Below are 20,420 nucleotides of genomic sequence, written 5' to 3' on the forward strand. Positions count from 1 at the left end.
GTTTATATTTTATTTTCTATTATGTTTTATACTTATACAATATTAATGAGATGGAGTAAGAATGGATGAGTGTGTCCATTGTAACTAGAGTTTTGCCATTTTTCAGTTACATACTGTCTCTAACACCTAGGTGTTCATACACTGTTGTCTTCACCTGCTGGTAGTGTCTTTCTGGTCTTGGGACATGCATAGCCCTTCTTACTAAAGCAGGTAGTGGGTGTGCTGGGCTGTAACAGACTCAGTGAGTTCCTACGGGCCAGTTGTAATCTCTCCACTCCAAAGTTACACAAATATTCTTGTAGTGTGGAGATTTATTAGGCCTGTAACACTCACTTTAACACATGGCTAGCTATGTAACATCAGAGGAGCAAATTCAAGTTGGAGCTACCTGGCAGCACTGTTTTCTAAAAGAAAGGTAGCTGGGCTCAGTGGCATGTTCCTATAGTTCCAGCTACTTGGGAGGCTGATACAGTAGCATCACTTGAGCTTACAAGTTTGAGACCAGTCTGGGCAACATAGTAAGACCCTGTCTCAAGAGAAGAAAGAAGGGAAGAATAGAGGAGAAAAATAATATTGTTTTAAGACAAGTAGGCCTAAATGCCATAGACAAGGGAAATACTTGTCCATTTCTACACTCATTCATCCAGAAAGTTTTTACTGAATGCCTGTTACTGGGTTGAGAGATCAAAAATGGTCCTTGCTCTTATAAGCTTCCATTTTCTTATGCAGAGTCAACACAGGGGAGCCCAAGTATATCTTTGAAAATGTGTGTTCCTTTCTAAACGCAGAAGAACAGTATCTGGGAATAGCATTTTAATTATTGGATCTAACTTAAAATAGATCAGCCTGTTGCAGTAGGAGCTCTATAAATCAATGAGATAACTGCCCACATTCTTAATGTGATACACGAGGCTTATCATGATTTACTCACACCTGTTTTGCCTTTCTCTTCTACGCTTAAGTTCTAAACCTTCCGCTTTTATGGCCTAACTGATGGGGGTACTTTATTCTAGCATTTCTAAAAGTATGAGGATGTTTCATGTTATTTGAAGTGTTTTGTGATGAAATCTAAGTTAAAGAAAGTTAAACAACATTAAAAAAAAAGTCTCGAGGTCTTTAGTCTACCAGTAGGCAGCGGGGATTCTTCAGAGGCAGATACAGCATCTTGCAGTTTCCAAGTTTATCAGTTCCTAGAAACTCAATTTTCTCTGCCTCTCACGTAGGACTAGTGTTTTGTTGAATGTACTTTAGGATATCTTTTTGCCTCCTCACATTAGAATTGAATCTAACTGTTCACCTCTTAAGATCTAGCCCCAGTGTCACTACAGAATCTGTATTACATATCCTTCATTTGCTTTCATAAAATCTTGCTTAAGCAAAACCTCTCATATTACTCATTGCATGATATGTACTATACTGTCATTGTTTCCCAATTTGGAAAAAGCCTAGTGAGCAAGATCTATTTTTAATCTGTAATCTGTACCACAATGCTAGGCACAGTAAGTAGTACAGTGGTACGTCGGTCTATGAACACTTCTGTTTACAAACAACTTGTTCATAAGTAGAAGCATTTGGCAAAATTTTTTGTCTGCAAATTCTGCATCAGGTGACAAACATGACCATCTTTCCAACACAAATATAAACATGACCATCTTTTCCAAAATCGTAGAACAAATTAAGTTCGTGAACCAAGGGACCACTGTAATCGGTGACTCAAATAATGTTACTGTGTTCTTCATCTTCTTTTTTTTTAAGATAGGGTTTCACTATGTAGTTCAGAATGGCCTTGAACTCACTATGAGGCCAGGTTGGCCTTGAACTCATGCGATCGTACTGCCTCAGCTTCTCTAGTGCTGGGATTACAGGCATGTGCCACCAATATGTTCATTTTATGTCAATGTTCAAATGTTTTCTATCTTTCTACAGTCCGCTCTGTCAAGCTGAAGGAAGATATTTTGTCCTGTACTTTTGCTGAGTTGAGTTTGGGTTTATGCCAGTTTATCCAAGAGGTGCGGAGACCAAATGGTGAAAAATATGATCCAGACAGTATTTTGTACTTGTGCCTTGGAATTCAGCAGGTATCAAATTAAATAATGTTACAAAATTGATTGCAGCTTTGATAATTCTGAGAGAACTTACAAGTTAAGATGAAAATTAAAATGTATATGTTATCTACTATTAGTCCTATACACTTTTCTTAATATACCACTGTCCTTGATTTAAAAGTCTTTATCATATAGCCTTTTATAAGCTAAGACAATAGGAAAAAAGAAATTGGGATGATGTATTTTGTAAGAGCATAAATAACAACTGTAAAAGTAGCAACATAGATGACTGTATTGTGTGTGTATATAAGTCATATGGTTTCATTTCAAGTTTTAAAATTGAAAATAAAGTAATAGGTATATTAGTATTTACCGCATCGGCAAAAATTTTTAAAAATCATGACACTCAAGCTAGGTATGGTGGCAGACACCTGTAAGCCCAACACTTGCAAGGCTGAGGCAGGATTGCCATGAGTTCAAGGCAAGCCTGGGCTACATAGTGAGACTCTGTCTCAGAAAATCAAAGGTGAAAAAAACCCCACTCACTGAGAGTGCTGAGTTGAAGATTCTTCTGCATAGCTAAAAGCAGTCAGTACCTACAATTCTGAGCTTCTTCAGGAGTAATTCTAAATTTTTTTTTGTCACTAACTCAGTTTTGGCACATTTCTTTAGAACTCATCCTCCAAAGTTCTGGCACCATTGTTCAAATTTTAAAAAGTTGGATGTAATGTCAACCCACCAAAGTGTGATAGTTAAGTAAATTGTAGTACTTTCATAAAGTATTGTATTACTTAGCCAGTGTTTATTTACAAAATAGGATGTAGTGACATATAAAAATATTAATGTTAAAGCATTAGAGTATAAATGAAATGTATGTCATTATATGTTGACACAGTAGTACATATAAAGGCATAATATGATAATGTGCTAAATGTATATGCAGTGGTTATGTATGGGTGGTAGAACTCAAGATGTTAATTTTCTTCTTTTCTGTTTAATAAATTTTCTTCCATCTCTATGAATTGTTGTCACATTGTTCTTAATGTATTGTTTTTATTTACAAAAATAATATGTGTTCAGTGTAACTTTAAAAACCATGAAGCGTATGCACAGAGTTTACCTCCCTCCTCTCCCACATCCTCAGTGGCCAGGGTTGCAGCGTGGTAGGTGTCCTCTGCCCCCTCCGGTGTTACACCTTTAACACGCATGTAGCTATTCATTCATAGTTTGCCTGTAAATTTTTTGTAGAGTATTTATACCGTTTATTTTTTAAATTAGTAAGTGGCTCTATGTTAAAATGCTATTACAACTATGAAATAATTATCAAATTATTATGATAGACAATAAATATTGTGAAACTACAATCAGTTTTGACCAAAAAATAATAGTAAAGTTTTAAAAGATTATTTATGTTGACATTTTAAACTTGTCTACTTTTTTCTAATTAGAAAATAACAACCATTGGGGGCTGGGGATTTAGCTCAGCGGCAAAAGCGCCTGCCTGGCAAGTGCAAGGTCATGAGTTCGGTTCCCGGTACCGGAGAAAAACCAAAAAAAAAAAAAAACAAAAAACAGAAAATAACAACCATTGTTAATTTCCTATCATCTTTTTGAAATTCTGTATCTTTTTATTGTTTTTGTGTCGTTTTATTTCTGTCTTTGTTATTTTGTTACTGTTTTTTCTCTTTAAAATTAAAAAAAAAGAAAATAGTTATGCTGAGTATAAGAAAATTTTCGGCAAAGTATACAGCAGAGTATAAAGAAACAAAGTATGAGGCAGAGTATAAAGAAATAAAATTTTAGTGTAGTACCAATATTTTGACTTTTACTTTAACTTTTAGTTAGAAAAGGGACAATGAAGAAAATGTAAACAAAAAAAAAAAATTTCTCTTTTTTTTGCAGGGGGTGCGGTTTGAGACAGAACCTTGCTCTGTAATTCAGACTGGCCCGATTACAGGCGTGCTCATATGTTTTGTTGTTGTTGTTTGTCTTTTTGAGACAGGGTCTCGCTATGTAGTTCAGGCTGACCTTGAGCTCACTTTGTAGCCCAGGCTGGTCTCGAACTCACAGCAGTCCTCCTGCCTCAGCCTCCCGAGTGCTGGGATTACCAGTGTGTGCCACCATGTCTGGCTCATGTTTTTATAAACTCTTTGTTTTACTTAATGAATAAACAGCTTTGTATCATGCACGTATGTACATTTATGATATATACATATGTACGATAAATACATAAAACAATGTTACTTTTTATCATTACCCTCTGAGTTTTTTTCTGTAGTGGTGCTTTGGTGCATATCTTTGTTTGTTTGGATTTTTTGTTTTTTGAGACAGGGTCTCACTATATTGTTTAGGCTGGTCTTGAACTCACAGCAGTCCTCTTGCCTCTGCCTCCACAGTGCTAGCACTGCACCACCACACCCAGCTAGTGCATATCATTTTACACGTTATACACAAGCTATATCTTTGAGATAAATTCTTTTTGTGTGTGTTTTTGAGACAGGGTTTCACTATTCAGTTCAGACTAACCTAGAACTCACTTTGTTGTAGCCCAGGCTGGCCTTGAACTTGCAGCAATCCTCCTGCCTCAGCCTCCCGAGTTCTAGGATCATAAGTGTGTGCCAGCACACCTGGCTGAGATAAATGCTTGACAGTGGAATTTCTGGAGCAAAGACAAACTATTTTAGTTTTGTGCTACACATTAACAAATTGCCCTCTATATAAATTAAGGCAATAGTAGTCCCATTAGCCATCTGATTTATTTCTATTTGCCATGCTTCACTCAAATTATTTCTGTTGTTGTTGGAACCCAGAGTAGTATTTTGTTGTTGTTGTTGAAGCCCAGGTTGTTCAGGCTGGCCTTGAATTCTCTGTGTTGCCCAGAATGGCCTCAACCTTATGATAGTCCTGCCTCAGCTTCCTGAGTGCTGGGGTTACAGACATATGCCACCACACCCAGCTCAAATTAAGTATTTTTTTAGATCATGGTGTTACCATCCATAAGCAAAAATTACTGTCCAGCATATGCAGAAAGTACCTATAAATCAGTAAAGCATGTGATAATAATAAAACTGGCAAAAGATACAAATAGGCAAGTAATAGAAAAATATAATAAAATGTGGCTTTATAGACAAAATGTACCAGGTAATACCTAATGATCATTTACTATGTATGCTGTGTGTTAAGGTAAACTCATTGCATACATTATTTGTTTCTACACCCTATAAAGTGTAGAAATTATTAAAGCATTTCCCATTGATGAACCTGAGGCACACAAAGGTAAAATAACTTGCCTAAAGGCTTGCATGTAGTAAGTACAGTGTCAGAGTTTAGTCACTATGTTGTGCTGTCTCCCAGATATTAAAAAGTACTGAAGAGTAATCAAGGAAAATTGTACCAATAAATATTTGAAAGATTAAATCTCCTCATACTGTTAGCGATAGTATGTAGAGTAAATATATAAATTTTGTAAAAATGTATTACAATAAAAGACACATTATCATTCATGAGTGTTTTTAGTTGTACTGTTGTTGCCTTGAGTTCTGATTGAATTATAAACATTTACTTTTCATGGTCATTTTGTCTGTGGAGAAGAGTCAGAAGTCACAAGGTGACAGACCAGTTAATAAGGTAGATGAGGACACACCATAATGTTTTTATGAGCCTGCCTTTCCATTGGATGACATTGGGGAGCAGCATTTATCATATTTTTTTTTTTACCACACCCTATAAAGACACTCATGAAAGAGGCCTTCCAGAACTGCTTCAGAAAGTGGCAGGAACAATGGGATAAGTGTGCTTGAAATGAGGGGAAGTACGGGGAGTAGTTAATGGCATTGTGTCCTTTACTGTAATACATTTTTTTAAAAAACTTGAATATTCACCATATATTTTGATTATGTCTCGTATCATTAAAATACTTAAAGTGTTTCAGTCACTATATCTAAGGGGAAAAATGAAGTGAAAACTATATTCTAAATGTGTTTTCTTTGTATTAATATGTATGTATATTTCTTTTTTCTTCTAGTACCTGTTTGAAAATGGTAGGATAGATAACATTTTTACTGAGCCCTATTCCAGATTTATGATTGAACTTACCAAACTTTTGAAAATATGGGAACCCACAATACTTCCTAATGGTAATAAGGATTTTTATTTTGTTTTTATGATATGCTTTATAAAAACTGCTTGTGTTTTGTGAGTATCTTTTTAAACATTGTGTCTATGTTATGTTAGTCCTAATTTATAATATATGTGAGAAGAAAGTCTTTGGTTTGTTGTTGAATTTTTTAGGAAACTGTAACTTCCATACAGTGCATGTGATTGCTGAAAATAAAAGTAACTGAGGTTATATTTATCTTTCTAGAAACTTTCATTTGGTAGTGTCAGTAAGGCTACAGACACTACCATTCATTGCCACATATTCTACTTGATAGCAGTGGGCCTTTTCAAGTACCTTTTCCCTGAACTGTCTTTATCCTTGAATTATCTCTGACCTTTTGATGTCAAAGAAGTGTACAGTTCACTCTTCATTTCAGGCTCCTTGGCTGTGATTGGATGTTTGAGTGTGGTGCTCAGGAATATAATTTCCCTTTCTGTTGGACTGCTGAGCACCTTTGAAGCATTCTAAGCATCATGGTGTTTTGATGCACTTAGCATTCAGAGAGTGGGCTACAGAAGTAGATTTGGAAATCATAGTTACATTTGTGGGTAATCTCCCAAGAATAGAATGCAGAAGCAGCAACAAAGAAGATTGAGGAGAGAACATTAGAAAAGACCTGCATTTAAGGGGCATCATGAGGAAAGTGCAGTTAAAGGTACACTTCTTTGAATTCTTCCATAATACCTCTACTTATCAAGAAAAATCTTAGATAAATCATTACTGTTAATATAAATTTAAAATAAGAGTGGGTGGTAGAGAGGACTGTCTGCCTTCTAATGAGCTTAGCTACCAAGCCAGCTGACGGTAAAGCTTAACGATCATGACAGGACTGCAGATTACTGCCCGTGGGCCACATCAGGCCTCTTTCCTGTCTTTGTAGTCCATGAGCTAAAAGTTAATTTTGTATTTTTAAGTTGTTGGAAAAAACTACGGAAGCAACGTATTATGACATGAAAAGTATATGAAATTCAAATTTATCTATAAAGTTTACTGGCATACAGCCAGTCTCTTTGCTTTATGTATCCTCTGTGGCACCTTATTTTCCACAGCAAGTTGTTTGGATTCTCTGTAGCCCAGAAAGCTTAAAATATATGCTCTCTTGCCCTTCACAGGGAGATCACCTAATCTGAAATAATAATAGATTGGAACAGTTCACTCTTCAGGAGTGCACTCAGTGTCTTCTTAGATAGAGTACTCTGCCTTTCTCTTCATGGTATTTCTTCTGTTTGAAAAGAAAAGAGAGGCACAGTCATTCTTTCCTTTCATATCTCCCTGTCCTAGAATTTGAGAGATTATGTAGCTCTGTGTAGCAGGAGCTCAGTAATGTTTCTTCCCCCTCCTCTGTCTAGGTTACATGTTCTCTCGTATTGAAGAAGAGCATTTGTGGGAATGCAAACAGCTGGGCGCTTATTCGCCAATTGTCCTCTTAAACACCCTCCTTTTTTTCAATACCAAATACTTTCAACTAAAGAATGTTACTGAGCACTTGAAACTTTCCTTTGCCCATGTGATGAGACGGACCAGAACTCTAAAGTACAGTACCAAGATGACATATCTGAGGTTCTTCCCACCTTTACAGAAGCAAGAGTCAGAACCAGGTGTGTGGTGGTCTGTGACATACTATTATTGCGGAGAAGTAATTGTAAGTTCTAGACATAGGAAGGTGTGTTGTAGCGTTCTTTTAATATTAGGTGTTTTTCTTTATTTTCAAGGGTAGGTTAAAGGCTTGGAATCCCTTTCTTGAGTATGCTTTTATTGGCCTTTAAATTAGAAGTACTGATTTAATTGCATGTAACCGAAATAATCTATGTTAAAACCTAGGGAATTTAACTGCACAACCAGGTTGAGACTCACTGATTTACAGTCACCAGATAAGTTAATTGCTTGTTAAAATAAACATTTAATGTTTAGTCTGTTGTTTCTAAATATTTTCTAGACCAGAACACTTTTTTTAGTTAATATTATAAAATTCTGAAAACCTTAAAAGCTGTCCTACAGTATACTGTGTTTACACAGTAGACTAAAGTCAGCAGTAGTAGTTTTATTAGATGGTTTCTAATTTAAAGACTATTAATAACTTATTTTTAATATTTTAAAATTAATATTTTGGGCCAGGTATGGCAGCACATACCTGTAATCCCAGCACTCACTAGGCTGAGGCAGGAGGATCCTTGTGAATTCGATACCAGCTTGGGCTCCAAAGTAAGTTCAAGGCCAGCATCAACTACATAGCAAGACAGTATCTCAAAATAAAAATAAATAAATACAGTGGTACCTCGGTTCACAAGCTTGATTCTTTCCACAGTTCTGGTCACAAACTGAATTGGATGAGAGCTGAACAGTGCTGACCTGATGGGGAAATTGATTCGGTTCTTACACAGTTCTTTATTTGCAGCCAGATGGAGAAAGTTGAGTTCATGAACCAAGATACCACTGTAATATTTCTAGTTGCATAGAACTAGAAATTCAGCTTATTAATTTTGACCAGAACCTTAAATTCTGAAAGTCTCAAAATTGAGTTGTCCTAAGAGTGTTTTGTGAATGTGAAAATTTGTTTTTTTGTTGTTGTTTGAGGCAGTGTCTCAGTTGTCAGGCTGGCCTTGAACTCATGATCCTCCTGCCGTAGACTCTTGAGTAGTGAATGTACCCTACTGCACCTGGTGAAAATTTAAAATTTCTGAAGCTAAAATCTGTAAATAATTGTGATGTGCAACTTCATATAAACTTTTTCAAATTGCCCCTTTACTTTAAAAAGTATTTAAGGTTGTCTCTTTCACCTAATTGTTTTTGTCCTATTTTCTTAGTTTCCTTAATCCACTTTGTACTCTTAATTGATACTAGAAGAAGAATAGATACTCAGGGAATATTTCTGATTAGGTGTTTGACAAGGTTGGTAATAAGTTCCACTTGTTTTCTAATTAATGGTCAGTCTTTCTGTGTAAGTGGCCTCTAAATAGAACGTGAGTTTTGTAAAGAATGACATAGGAAACTGAGGTAATTCCTAAACCAATCAAGAGCAGCTGTTAAGTCTGGTGTGGTGTGATGGCCCTGAGGTGGAAACATTTCAAGTTTCAAGGCCAAGCCTGGACAATTTAGCAAGACCCTGTCTCCAAAAACAAAAACAAAGATACAAAGCAGAAGAAAACCTTATCCCTTGGATTCTCAGGTCCACCTAACATTTTCTTAAAGGTTGAATGGAAAAGTAGGAAAGAAGCAGGCAGTTTTCCATGTTTTCATACTGGTTTATTTCTAATAACTCTTGGCCTCTGCAGAAGTCTTTAGTGAGAAAGGGTTTGTTCTTCTTTTATCAAATGATTAACTACTGAGAATTTTTCCTAAGCAGTGTGCCTTTACTCACAATATAAGACTTCATTTTGTTTAGTGTCATAAATATATTGCTTAGAATAATGTTCCATACCTCCACAAGAGCCCAGTAAATATTTATTGAGTGAATGACTGACCGAAAGAGGAATGGCAAAGTTCTCACAATATAGCAAAGCTTATTGGGTCTCTTGAGACTTGAAGAATAAGAGACCTTTCTAAAATAACCCTTTGATTATCATTTCCTGTCTTAAGATAAACTCACTATTGGCAAAAGGAAACGAAATGAAGATGATGAGGTTCCAGTGGGTGTGGAGATGGCAGAGAATACTGACAACCCACTGAGATGCCCAGTTCGACTTTACGAGTTTTATCTGTCAAAATGGTAAGTGACTGTCCTCCATGCTAGGTACAGTGCATCTCAAAACTCAGATAACATAGGTTGGATTTTAAATGCTTGAACATCAGAAATGTAGCTGGCCTGTAACCTTACAAATTTTCCTCCAGTTTCATTTTTTTTCTTCATTCTCATACCTGACTAGATTTTCAGCTAAGGAATAAATTGCCTTATCTTGATTTTTTTTTCCCAAAAAAGTTTCTTCAGGAAAGTGTTCAAATGAGAAGGGGAACAAGGGAGGAGGGAAGGGAAAAGGAAGGAAGGGACAAGAAAAAAAGACTGAAAGGAAAAAATGGAAACAAAGCTTTGTAAATAAGGAAGAGGGGCTAAAGAGGGGAAGAGAATGGGGAAAAAAGAAGCAAGATATACCATGTACAGGTACAAATTCTCTATGATGAATGTTACTATGTATTCTAAAATGTACCACTAAAATAAAAAACCTCAAAAAAATGCTTCAAAGGCAAGAATCACTGCTACCATTTGATCTTTACAATGTTGCTCAACCTTTATGTGATAGCTAAATTTATTTACTTATTTATATTTTTGATACTGGGAATCAAATTCAGGACCTTGCGCTTGCCGGGCAGGTGCTGTGCTATGGAGCTATTCCCCCTGGCCCATGATGACTAAATTTATGTAGTAAAGAAATTTTGAAGACAGGTTGTTTTGCCAAACCTAGAAAAACTTAGTAGAAAAACAACTTTTAAGGAACTGAAAATTTTTAATTGGTCATTCTCTTAGAGAAAGTTTTTGACTGTAAAATTCTGTGATCCATAGTAAAGAAAGAACTTTTTGCCTGAAGGAATATGCTGGCTGTGTTTGTCCATTGGTATATAGTGCCCTTAGGTTTCATTGTAGGCTGTTGGGCCTGGTGGCACACACCTGTAATCCCAGCACTCAGGAGACTGAGGCAGGAGGATCTCTGTGAGTTTGAGCCCAGTCTAGGCTACATAGTGAGTTCAATGACAGGCTGAACTAGATAACAAGACCCTGTCTCAAGAAAGAGGTCTCATTTTAGGATACTGGGGACATAGGATATATGGTTCTCAGACTTTTGTTACTACTACAAGGGCTAAAGTTTGTGATTAATAGTTTGCCTTCTGTTAACATGCTTACTTCCAATCCATTGTAACTTCTTGGGTGTGTGACAAAAGATACGGAGTTAGATGTTACATGTTACTCCTCGGAGGTAAATGCTTAAAGACTTACTTAGCCCTGTGGGTATATTGTTTATCTATGAGTCACAGTGGGGAAAAGGTGAGAGCCATTATATTAAAGAATGATCCTCAATGTTCTTTCTTTTTTCTGTTTTCTGTGGATAGTTCTGAAAGTGTGAAGCAGAGGAATGATGTGTTTTATCTTCAGCCTGAGCGCTCCTGTGTCCCGAATAGCCCCATGTGGTACTCCACATTCCCGATAGACCCTGCTACCCTGGACACCATGTTAACACGTATTCTCATGGTGAGGGAGGTACATGAAGAACTTGCCAAAGCCAAATCTGAAGACTCTGATGTTGAATTATCAGATTAAGATGGAAGTGAAGTTCCTATTTTCATACACATTGGTATGCACCAAACTGTGAATGCATCCAGCTGCTGGCAAGCGATGTATAAGTCCAAGTCCTGTTGATGTGGTTATGAGACAATGGGAAACAGATGACTCGTGAACCACAGTGTGGATGTACAAACAAACATTGAAGGAAAGAATATGAACTGAGAAATGTTCTTTGGCAGTGAAATAATTCTTAGACATCTTCAGAATGACTAACCAATTTCTCTGAGTGGTGCATAATCTTATTTTGTTTGGGAATAACAAATTGTGGAATATTTTTAAGGAAAATTGTTGTATAAAACTCCACCGTAGTAACCTTAGACCTTAGAGAGGTAGCTTTGGAGTGAGACCTTGGCTACAGTAGGCTACATGAGTAAGCCCTCCATAAAAGTCAGGGGTGAAATCAGTACAGAGCTGAGGGTAATATCCTGTGAAGACTATGGGACCCAGACTTGGAGACCCAATAAAAGTACTCAACTTTCTTAAAAGATAGTGAAGTGGTCTTGATTTTGATTTTCACTGCCAAGCCAATTCTGTGAAGGATAGAAGCCTCAGGTGCTTTTATGGCCCCTCACATCAGGGAAAATGACCTTCACTGCTGTTAACATAGCAATGTGTCCCTTTACTTTCTGGGTCTGAATGTGGGTAGATTAGGATAAAGGGGATGATATTCCACAAACTAATTATGCACACAGAAATCTGTGGAGCCCGTTAGACCCCAAGTGTCTTGAACTGTTCGTAGAAAACCCACTAAGGTACCCGCTTCTCTGGGTGTAGGCCTTTATTGCTGCTGTCTCATAGCCTCAGCTGTGGCACACAGAAATGGGGGCTTTCCTTCTGTTTTGTTTTTCCCTAGTGGCAGCTTTTCTCCCATTGTTTTAGCTTCCTATTTCAAATGATTCCTTTCATTTTTCTTTTTTGCACCAGTTTTTGGAGGCCCTTGTCATTTCAAACAAAGTCGTTTAACTTTGGCAAACTTGTGGATGATTCCACTAAGACACAGTATTACTTAGCTATCCAAATTATGGTAGAAAAGGTCTTAGTAGATTGCTGTGTAAAGCATTTGGATGATGACTTTGTTGCCCTAAGAAACTTGAAAAATAGGGATTCTGGGGTGAGCATAAAAAGACATTGTCTTGCTTATCCATAGGAGGTCTCATAGCATTATTTCAAATTCTAGCTGTTTTAGTAGTTCTATGAGGGTTGCAAGTCATAGGAGTGTGTGGCAAAGCAGTTCATCTCCCTCGTCTCCATTCTGTTTCCCCTACAAAATTTGAATCACAGCTTTTATGATGTTAGCCAGTCACAGAACCTGTTTAGCTGAGGTTAATGTGACCTAACCTAAATTTAAAAGTAAGAAAGTTTCTTAGAAAAAGTTTAACCTTGAAAAACTTTCCAGTATTTCCCATATTTTAGGTGGGAGTGGCAAGTATTGCTATTTTTTTTAAACGAATGAAAGTCATTTAACTACAAAAAATTTAAAAGTGGGCCTTTTGACATTGTGTACTTGATGGATCTTTCCCTCTACCTGTAATGGATCTCATTTTTGTTACCAAAAACTGTGTGAAAGAAGTAAATCTGCCCTGATTCTGTATGATTAATTCCATCTGTGTTTGTCATTTCTGACTGGAAAGCTTTTTACTTCCAGACCTTGTTCAGTTGGAGGAAGAATTGGATTGTCTGATAAGTCTGCCAATAAACCATCCAGAAACATCAGGCGTAATAGTCCCACTATACTAATTTTATGGTTTGTATAAACACTAACATTTTTCCCTGTCTGTAGTTGTATGAAAAACAAATATTGTTAGTATAATAGATAAAATGTTATAAAATACCAGAACAAACAAAAAAAATCTGTATCTTTTAACTGAGAACAACCAGTACCCAAATAAATGACTATATCAGCATTTAAACTGCATGTTAGTACACAGGTTGCCCAAAACCCTAAACTGATCCACAAGAGAAAATACCGATTAGTTATTCCTCATTCCTCATAAGTATAGCTGTTGATGTTGTGTCTAATTATTTGCATTTTTTTATTTTATTGAAAGTGTATAAAATTACATTTTTTTTCCTGGGAAGAAAAAAAAGGTCAAAGAAACAAAAAGTAACATCTAATCATTCTTTTCTGTTCTTTTGGTTTTTAACCACCTTTGGGTTTTTTTCCTTTGCAGAAACCACAGAAATATTCCCTTAGAATAAAATAGTATATTTGTATTTGATGGGTGAGTTCTTTTTCATTTTGTCTTGAGAGAATCTTAACTATATTTTTCTATTTGACCTTATTGGCATGACCTAACAGATAGTAAAATTACAAATAAAAGAACAGTTTTCAGAAAAGAAATAATTTATTTTTATTTGGTCAAGTAAGCATACTGTCTCACTACAGTCCCTCAGTTCCCCTTTTTTCATCAAAAAACTTCTTTCCATTTTTAGTTAATGTATGTTGAAAGTCCAGCAGCTAGAAATACCAAGTGTTATGTATGTATTTTATTTCAGGCAAAGTTTTTGGAGATGTATAAAGCTTGTATCAGTTCAGCTGTTAACAGTTTTTAAATTGAGATTAAAATAAATAATATGTCTATTCTTAAGTAAGTATAAATGCATATTTAAATTAGCAATATAAGACTGGCATTTTCTTTAGTCACTAGTGTCGTTTGGTATTATACAGATATATCTCCAAATTTCATATAGGCCATTTTTATCTGTCCTGTGGCATTCCTAATTTTGTAAAGGAGTCTTCCAAAAAAAGTCTTAACGTAAAAGGAGTTTATGTAAATGCGTCTCAGTTTTTTAAATTAAACTCAGACTTTAGTTTTCCATGTGAATGAAAGGCACACTAATGGTGCTGAGTTGAAATTTTACGACAACATTAACCAATTATACCTCTAATTCTTCTGTACTAGTCATATCTCTTTTCATACTTTGTTATCACTGGAAAAATTTTTGAGAGGCATTGTTACTTAGAACAGTCATAGGCTTTGGAGTCTAGTCTTTCACCTATTACCCCATATATTGCCCTCTGCATAAATTATCCTCTCTCAGCTTCAGTTTCTCATATATAAGGTAGATATAATATCCCTGCATGCTCCTATTGCTCCTGGCACATGGCTTTCACATGTCAGCTGTCTTTTTATTGTAATATACCCAAAGAATTTTTACTGAATTCACCACTGTGGATTCTGCAAAACAGTCAGTTCTGTATATTTGAATTGTGTGTATGACACTGGTGATTGAATCCAGAGCTTTGTATTTGCTAGGTAAGTGCTTTCCCACTGGGCTACCTCCCTAGTCCTTTTTTTCTTTTCTTTAATTTTTTTTTTTGAGACAAGGTTTTGCTTAGGTTTCCAGGCTGGCTATGAACTTAAGATCTTTCTACCTCAGCTTCCTGATTAAGTGGGATTGTAGACATATACTACTATGCCTGGTTTGAATCAAATACTAAGTACGACTAAATACTATCGTATAATAAAATTATGAATTCTTCACTGGGTCTTCACTTGGTCATAACCAGTGTCATAAAATCAATTGATGTAGTTCCCTACATGTGCATTTCTGTCTACATGTAGTGAGAAAGAGAAGAAATGCTGTTATAGCAGTAGATATCATAGAGGGATTTTTTTGTTTTTTTTTTTTGTGAGCCCAGGCCTTCACACTGAGCTGCATGCTCAACTCTTTTTATTTTTGTCTCTTTCCAAGTATTTATCTGATTTTTTAAAAATTAGGGTATAATTCACACACCGCAGGGTACACCCTTTAAAATTGTTTAGTTCAGGGCCAGGCATGGTGGTACGTGCCTGTAATTCCAGCACCCAGGTGGCCAACATACTATCACCATCAGTTCAAGGCCAATTTGGGGCTACATTGTTAGTTCAAGGCCAGCATGAATTGTAAGACCATGTTTCAAAAAAACCGAAACAAAAAAGATGTTCAATTCAGTCACTTCTAGTACACTCACAAAGTTGTGCATCAGTTACTACTAATTCCTGCTTACCTATTTTTTGTTGTGTAAAAAAAATGGAGAAGTAAAAGTGCAAATTCATTCAGTAAAATCATTTCTTAGGCAGTTCTTTTGTAGAAGATGAAATTCATTATTTTTAATATGATATCCAGATAATCAACTTATCCATCAGATAATCAATTTTCAGACAGTTTCAATGAAAACAGCAGTGTTCTTTAATTCTGTATAGAAATTCTGAAGCTATAAGATTGTCATTTCAAAAGACTTCTTTATTTGGCCTAAATGCTTTGTCATTTTTAGCATCACTGTAACATAAGAATATTTAAGAGATACGCAACTGAGCCAAGTATGGTGATGCATGTTCAATCCCATTACTCAGGAGGCTAAGGCAGGAGGATCACCAGGAGTTTGAGGTCAGCCTAAACTACATAGTGAGACCCTGTCTCAAAAAACAAACAAAAAATAGATCTGCGGCTGTGCAAGCTCAAAGCCATACCCACTTTCCATTGAAAATTTACAAGTTGCTTGGCAGCCACTGGCTCCCTAGACAGGCCCTCGGGCGCATGTCCAAGTCTGTTCCACAGACTCAAGCAGACACCCCTCCTCAAGCCAATTTTTATTTTATTTTGATGGAGGGTCTCACTGAATTGCCCAGACTGGGTTCAAACTTGTGATCCTCCAGCCTCAGCTTCCCAAAGTGGAATTACATGCATGTGCCACCATGCCAAACTTCATAGAGTTTATTTTTTAACTGGGGGTAAAACCTTAGTCTGTGAAACTTCTTTTACTTGGTATTGGTTATATAAGATCACTTTATTAACAAGACACCTGTACAGCAGTATCCCTCTTCCTCCTTCATCTCAGTAGCAGGACTCCTTTCCCATGAATTTTAGCTAGCAGTGGCTCCCTTGAGAAGAGAATGTATCTTCCAGGCCTCCATGCAAATTAAGAGTGACCATGGAACTAATTTTGACCAATGGTATGGAAGGAGAAGTGAATTTATAACAATCCGGCCTCAAAAGGGATGATGCGTGGTTCCCCTCTACTTCTCCTTTCATATAGACTTGAATGTGATTGTGGTCATGGCAGACCAGTTTTGCTGGTAAGGAAAGGGCAGCATACCAGAAGCACATTTACTTCCTAGACAGAGCCACCTATTTATTTCCTGGATTTAAGAGCTCAGGCCTTCGCATAAGGAAACTGCGTTAAATTAAGGCATTGTTATTTGTTCTCTTTAAAGAAAAAAAAAAGCCAAGCCCCTACACTAATTAATACACTCACTGTGTTCACTGTCCCATTACACTTAACGAATGGGAAGTTCTCTCACAACTATAAGAAAAAAAGATCAGAAGGTGAAAAAACTCATTTTTAAATCATTTTCAAGTGTTTGTGAACATCTAGATGTGGAAAAGAGAATCAATGCATTATTAAAATAATTCAAGTTAAATTTCTCATATACAAAATAAATTTGTAAGAATTTCAAGTGTTTTTCTAAAGAACAATAACTTCATAGGTCCATAATTGAAACTCACAATAGCAGTGAAACTGTAGAAGTATTTGGTTACTACAATACACAAACTCTCCCCTGTGTTTTAAATAGATGTGTGAGAAACTGGCGTTTTACATGGAAGAAAATGAAACAAGACCCCTAAGTATCATCTAACCCAAAATTGCGGTCTAGATGACTGAAAGACCTAAAGGTAAAGCCAGGAGCAGTGGTGCGCATCTGTAATCTCAGCTCTTAGGAGGTGGGGGCAGGAGAATTGCAAATTTGAATTCTGTCTAGGTAACATAGTTATTTAGCAAGACCCTGTCACAAAATGAAAAAGGACTGGGGATGTAGTATGAAAGACCCTGGTTCAACCCCCAGTACCAGAGGAGAAGAGGAGGGGCTGTCTGAAGGTGAAAGGTAAAACTGTAATGGGAAGTACAGGAGAATATTACTGTGATCACAGTGCAGAGACAAACTTCTTACATAAAATCCCCAAGTGTAAACAATATACAGTAAACAAAAGAATTTTATTGTATCAAAATTCAAAAATTTTGTTTAATAAAGCTCAAGAAGATACTTGTACTGTTGAAAACCACCATATATTTAGAATCTGCAAAAAACTGCTGATTCATAAAGAATTTGAGTAATCTTACTAATTCTAGCTTCATCCCTCTGTGATCTGATTATATGTAGGGGATTGTTTCAGTTCTTTGGTATTTATTTAGGCATACTTTATGACCTAAGATATGGTCTATTTTGGGAAAAGTTCTGTGTTCTGCTGAGAAAAATACGTATCCTGTTGTTGGATGAAACATTTTAGATCTGTTAAATTCACTTGTTTAGTGGTGTGGTTTAATGTTTCCTTACTGAGTTTCTTTTGTCCGGTTCATCCGAAAGTGGGGTGTTGAAGTCCCCCATATAATTGTGTTGATGTCTGTCTGTCCTCAAGTCCAGTAGTTTTGGTGTTTGTTTTAATGAAATTGGGCGCACGCACATTGGGTTCATGTGTAACAGTTGTTTCCTCTTAATGTTGAATTGTTCCCTTTGCCCGTGTGTAGTGGCCGTCTTTATCTCTTCTCATCAGTTTTGCCTTGAAAAGCTGCTCCTGCTGGTTTCCAGGCTACAGTTGAATGCAGTATTGTTTTCCATTCTTTCTCTTTCACTCTGTGTACTTCCTTTTGGACGAGGTGTGTCCCCTGTAGGCAGTATCTGGTTGTCTTTTCTTTTTTGATCTAGTTCCCCAGTCTTGTGTCTCTTGATTGGGAAATTCAGACCACTGACTTTGAGAGTTATATTGTAAGGTGTTTATGGAATCCTGTCATTGTATATTTTTCTAGTGCTGGTTTTTTTTCCCTTTTGTGTCCTCTCCCAGTTAAATGTATACTTCCCTGTGGGCTTTTTGTTACCAGACGCCTCCCTGTCTCTGTCTACAATTCCTTTAAGTATTTTCTGCAATGCTGTTTTAGTGGTTGTGTATTTCTTTAGGATTTCTTTGTCATGGAAAGCCTTTATTAAAATTTGAAAGATAGTTTTGAAACGATTGAAAAATGTGGGTTGACAGTTGTCTTAGGTTTTGAAAAACATCACAGCAGGCTCTCCTAGCCCCTAAGGTTTGTGCTGAGAAACCTGCAGTTATTCTGATGGGCTTGCCTAGATGGATTACTTGCGATTTTTCTCTAACAGCTTTTAGAATTTTCTCCTTTAACTGAATTTTTGGAATTTTGTGATGTGTCATAGACAGGTTCTCTTCTAGTCACATCTATTTGGGTTTCTGTATGCCTCTTGTACTTAGTGAATTCTTTCCCTAGATTTGGAAAATTTTTCTGCAGTTTCAGTGAATAAACCTTTTATACTTTTTGAGTTATCTTCTAATTTTTCCTTTATTCCTGTAATTCTTAGTTTGTGTTTTGTTTGTGTCAACCAAGAGCTGTTAGATTCACCTTGCCTAGAGTCTTATTAGGTTACCATTGAGTTTGTGATCTACTATATCTGCCTTGTCTTCTCTTTCTGACATACTGTCTCTACATAGGTTAAGTCTGCTGCTCATGCTTTCTTTTTTTTTTCGGTGCCAGGAATTGAACTCAGGACCTTGCGCTTGCCAGCAGCTGCTTGTGCCGCTGAGCTACATCCCCAGCCCACCATGCTTTCTGTTTAGTTTGTTTTTGTTTTGTGATTTTTGTTGTTGTTGTTGTTTTTGAGATAGGGTTTCACCAGTAGTTCAGGCTGGCCTTGAACTCACTATGTAGCCTAGGCTGACCTCAAACTCACAGGGATCCTCTTGCCTCAGTCTCCCAGTTGCTGGGATTATAGGCGTGCACAACCATGCCAGGCTCTGGCTCTTTATTTAGTTTTTCATATCATCTCTCGGTGCTTGTTTTCTTTCATACTAATTATTTGCCAAAGTGGACTTTCATGTCCTTTTTTTTTTTTTCCCCTGGAGATGAGGTCTTGCTACATAGTCCAGGCTGATGCTGAACACATGATATAGTCCATTCTGGCCTCAAACTCATAGTAATCCTTCTGCCTCCATGTGCTGGGATTATAGGCATGCACCACCATGCCTCGCTCATTCATGTCTTGTATTACCTTGCTTACCTCAGTTTCTTCTTTAAAATCATTAAACATTTCATTGGTAAAATTGTTTATCTGTTCAATTACATCTTCGAACTTGACCAACATGCATTTGCTTAGAAGTTTCTTTTATCTCTCAAACTTTTTGACCATTTGAATTTTGAGTTCTTTGCTTGCAGCTTCCTCTACTTCAGTGTCCATGAGATCAGTTTTGGAGGAGTTGGAGGTTTGAGGCATCTGGTTGCCTTGCTTTCTCATGTTTCTATTGTGTCTGCACTGTGGGTTGAAGATAAGTTAGGGTAAAAAAATTCTGTCACTACTGTGGAAATCTTCATAGTTAGGTTTTGTCTTCCTGTGATATATGCTTGGGTTTATGTTTTGGTGTTCATACTCCTCTTCAGCATAATATTTGAGTCTACTCAGCATAATATTTGAGTGTCTTCTTAGTGTCTAACCTTTTTCTGAAGGTTTGATCCCCAGCACCACTCAAAGAAAGTAGACTGCAGTGATGTTGATGATAAAAATTCAAACCAGATGTTGGAATACAGTAAAAACCAATTAAAAGCAACAACTGTGCCACCATTAACAATAGAAATCAGCAATAATAATAGTCAAAGATTAACAAGTTATTGACATACCCTAAGAACCAGTAAGGGCCCAGGGATACAGCTCAGCGGCACAAGCGCCTGCCTGGCAAGCGCAAGGTCCTGAGTTTGATTCCCCATACCTAAAAAAAGAGCCAATAAGAGCTACAACTATACCACTCTTAACAATGGGAAAGAGATCTGCAATAATAATATAAACACAAATGAAAAACAAACACTGACTTATATTACATCTACTAAAAGCAACAACTAAGCTTAATAGTAACAAAAATGGAAGGAGTAGGGAAAGGGAAAATGAAAAGTAAAATTTGAAGAGGA

The 20,420-nt window shown here is 36.6% G+C and overlaps 1 protein-coding gene across 7 annotated transcripts in view; it reads left to right on the plus strand.

Moving 5' to 3' along the window:
* The window catches only part of Zmym4 (zinc finger, MYM-type 4), a 158,819-nt gene extending 145,628 nt beyond the window's left edge, over nucleotides 1-13,191 (plus strand). For 6 of the 7 annotated variants that reach the window (XM_013519643.1, XM_013519642.1, XM_013519645.1 and 3 more), the window contains 5 exons: nucleotides 1,927-2,078; nucleotides 6,070-6,181; nucleotides 7,554-7,802; nucleotides 9,781-9,910; nucleotides 11,245-13,191. In XM_013519643.1, coding sequence (XP_013375097.1) covers nucleotides 1,927-2,078; nucleotides 6,070-6,181; nucleotides 7,554-7,802; nucleotides 9,781-9,910; nucleotides 11,245-11,452 — 851 coding nt within the window. In that variant the 3' untranslated portion in view covers nucleotides 11,453-13,191. The remainder of the gene's footprint in view (nucleotides 1-1,926; nucleotides 2,079-6,069; nucleotides 6,182-7,553; nucleotides 7,803-9,780; nucleotides 9,911-11,244) is intronic. The other variant, XM_013519646.1, reaches the window with a different exon arrangement.
* Nucleotides 13,192-20,420: the final 7,229 nt, after the last annotated feature.

Source organism: Chinchilla lanigera, unplaced genomic scaffold, assembly GCF_000276665.1.
Source record: "Chinchilla lanigera isolate Chin_1 unplaced genomic scaffold, ChiLan1.0 scaffold00051, whole genome shotgun sequence".
NCBI classification, from domain to species: Eukaryota; Metazoa; Chordata; class Mammalia; order Rodentia; family Chinchillidae; genus Chinchilla; species Chinchilla lanigera.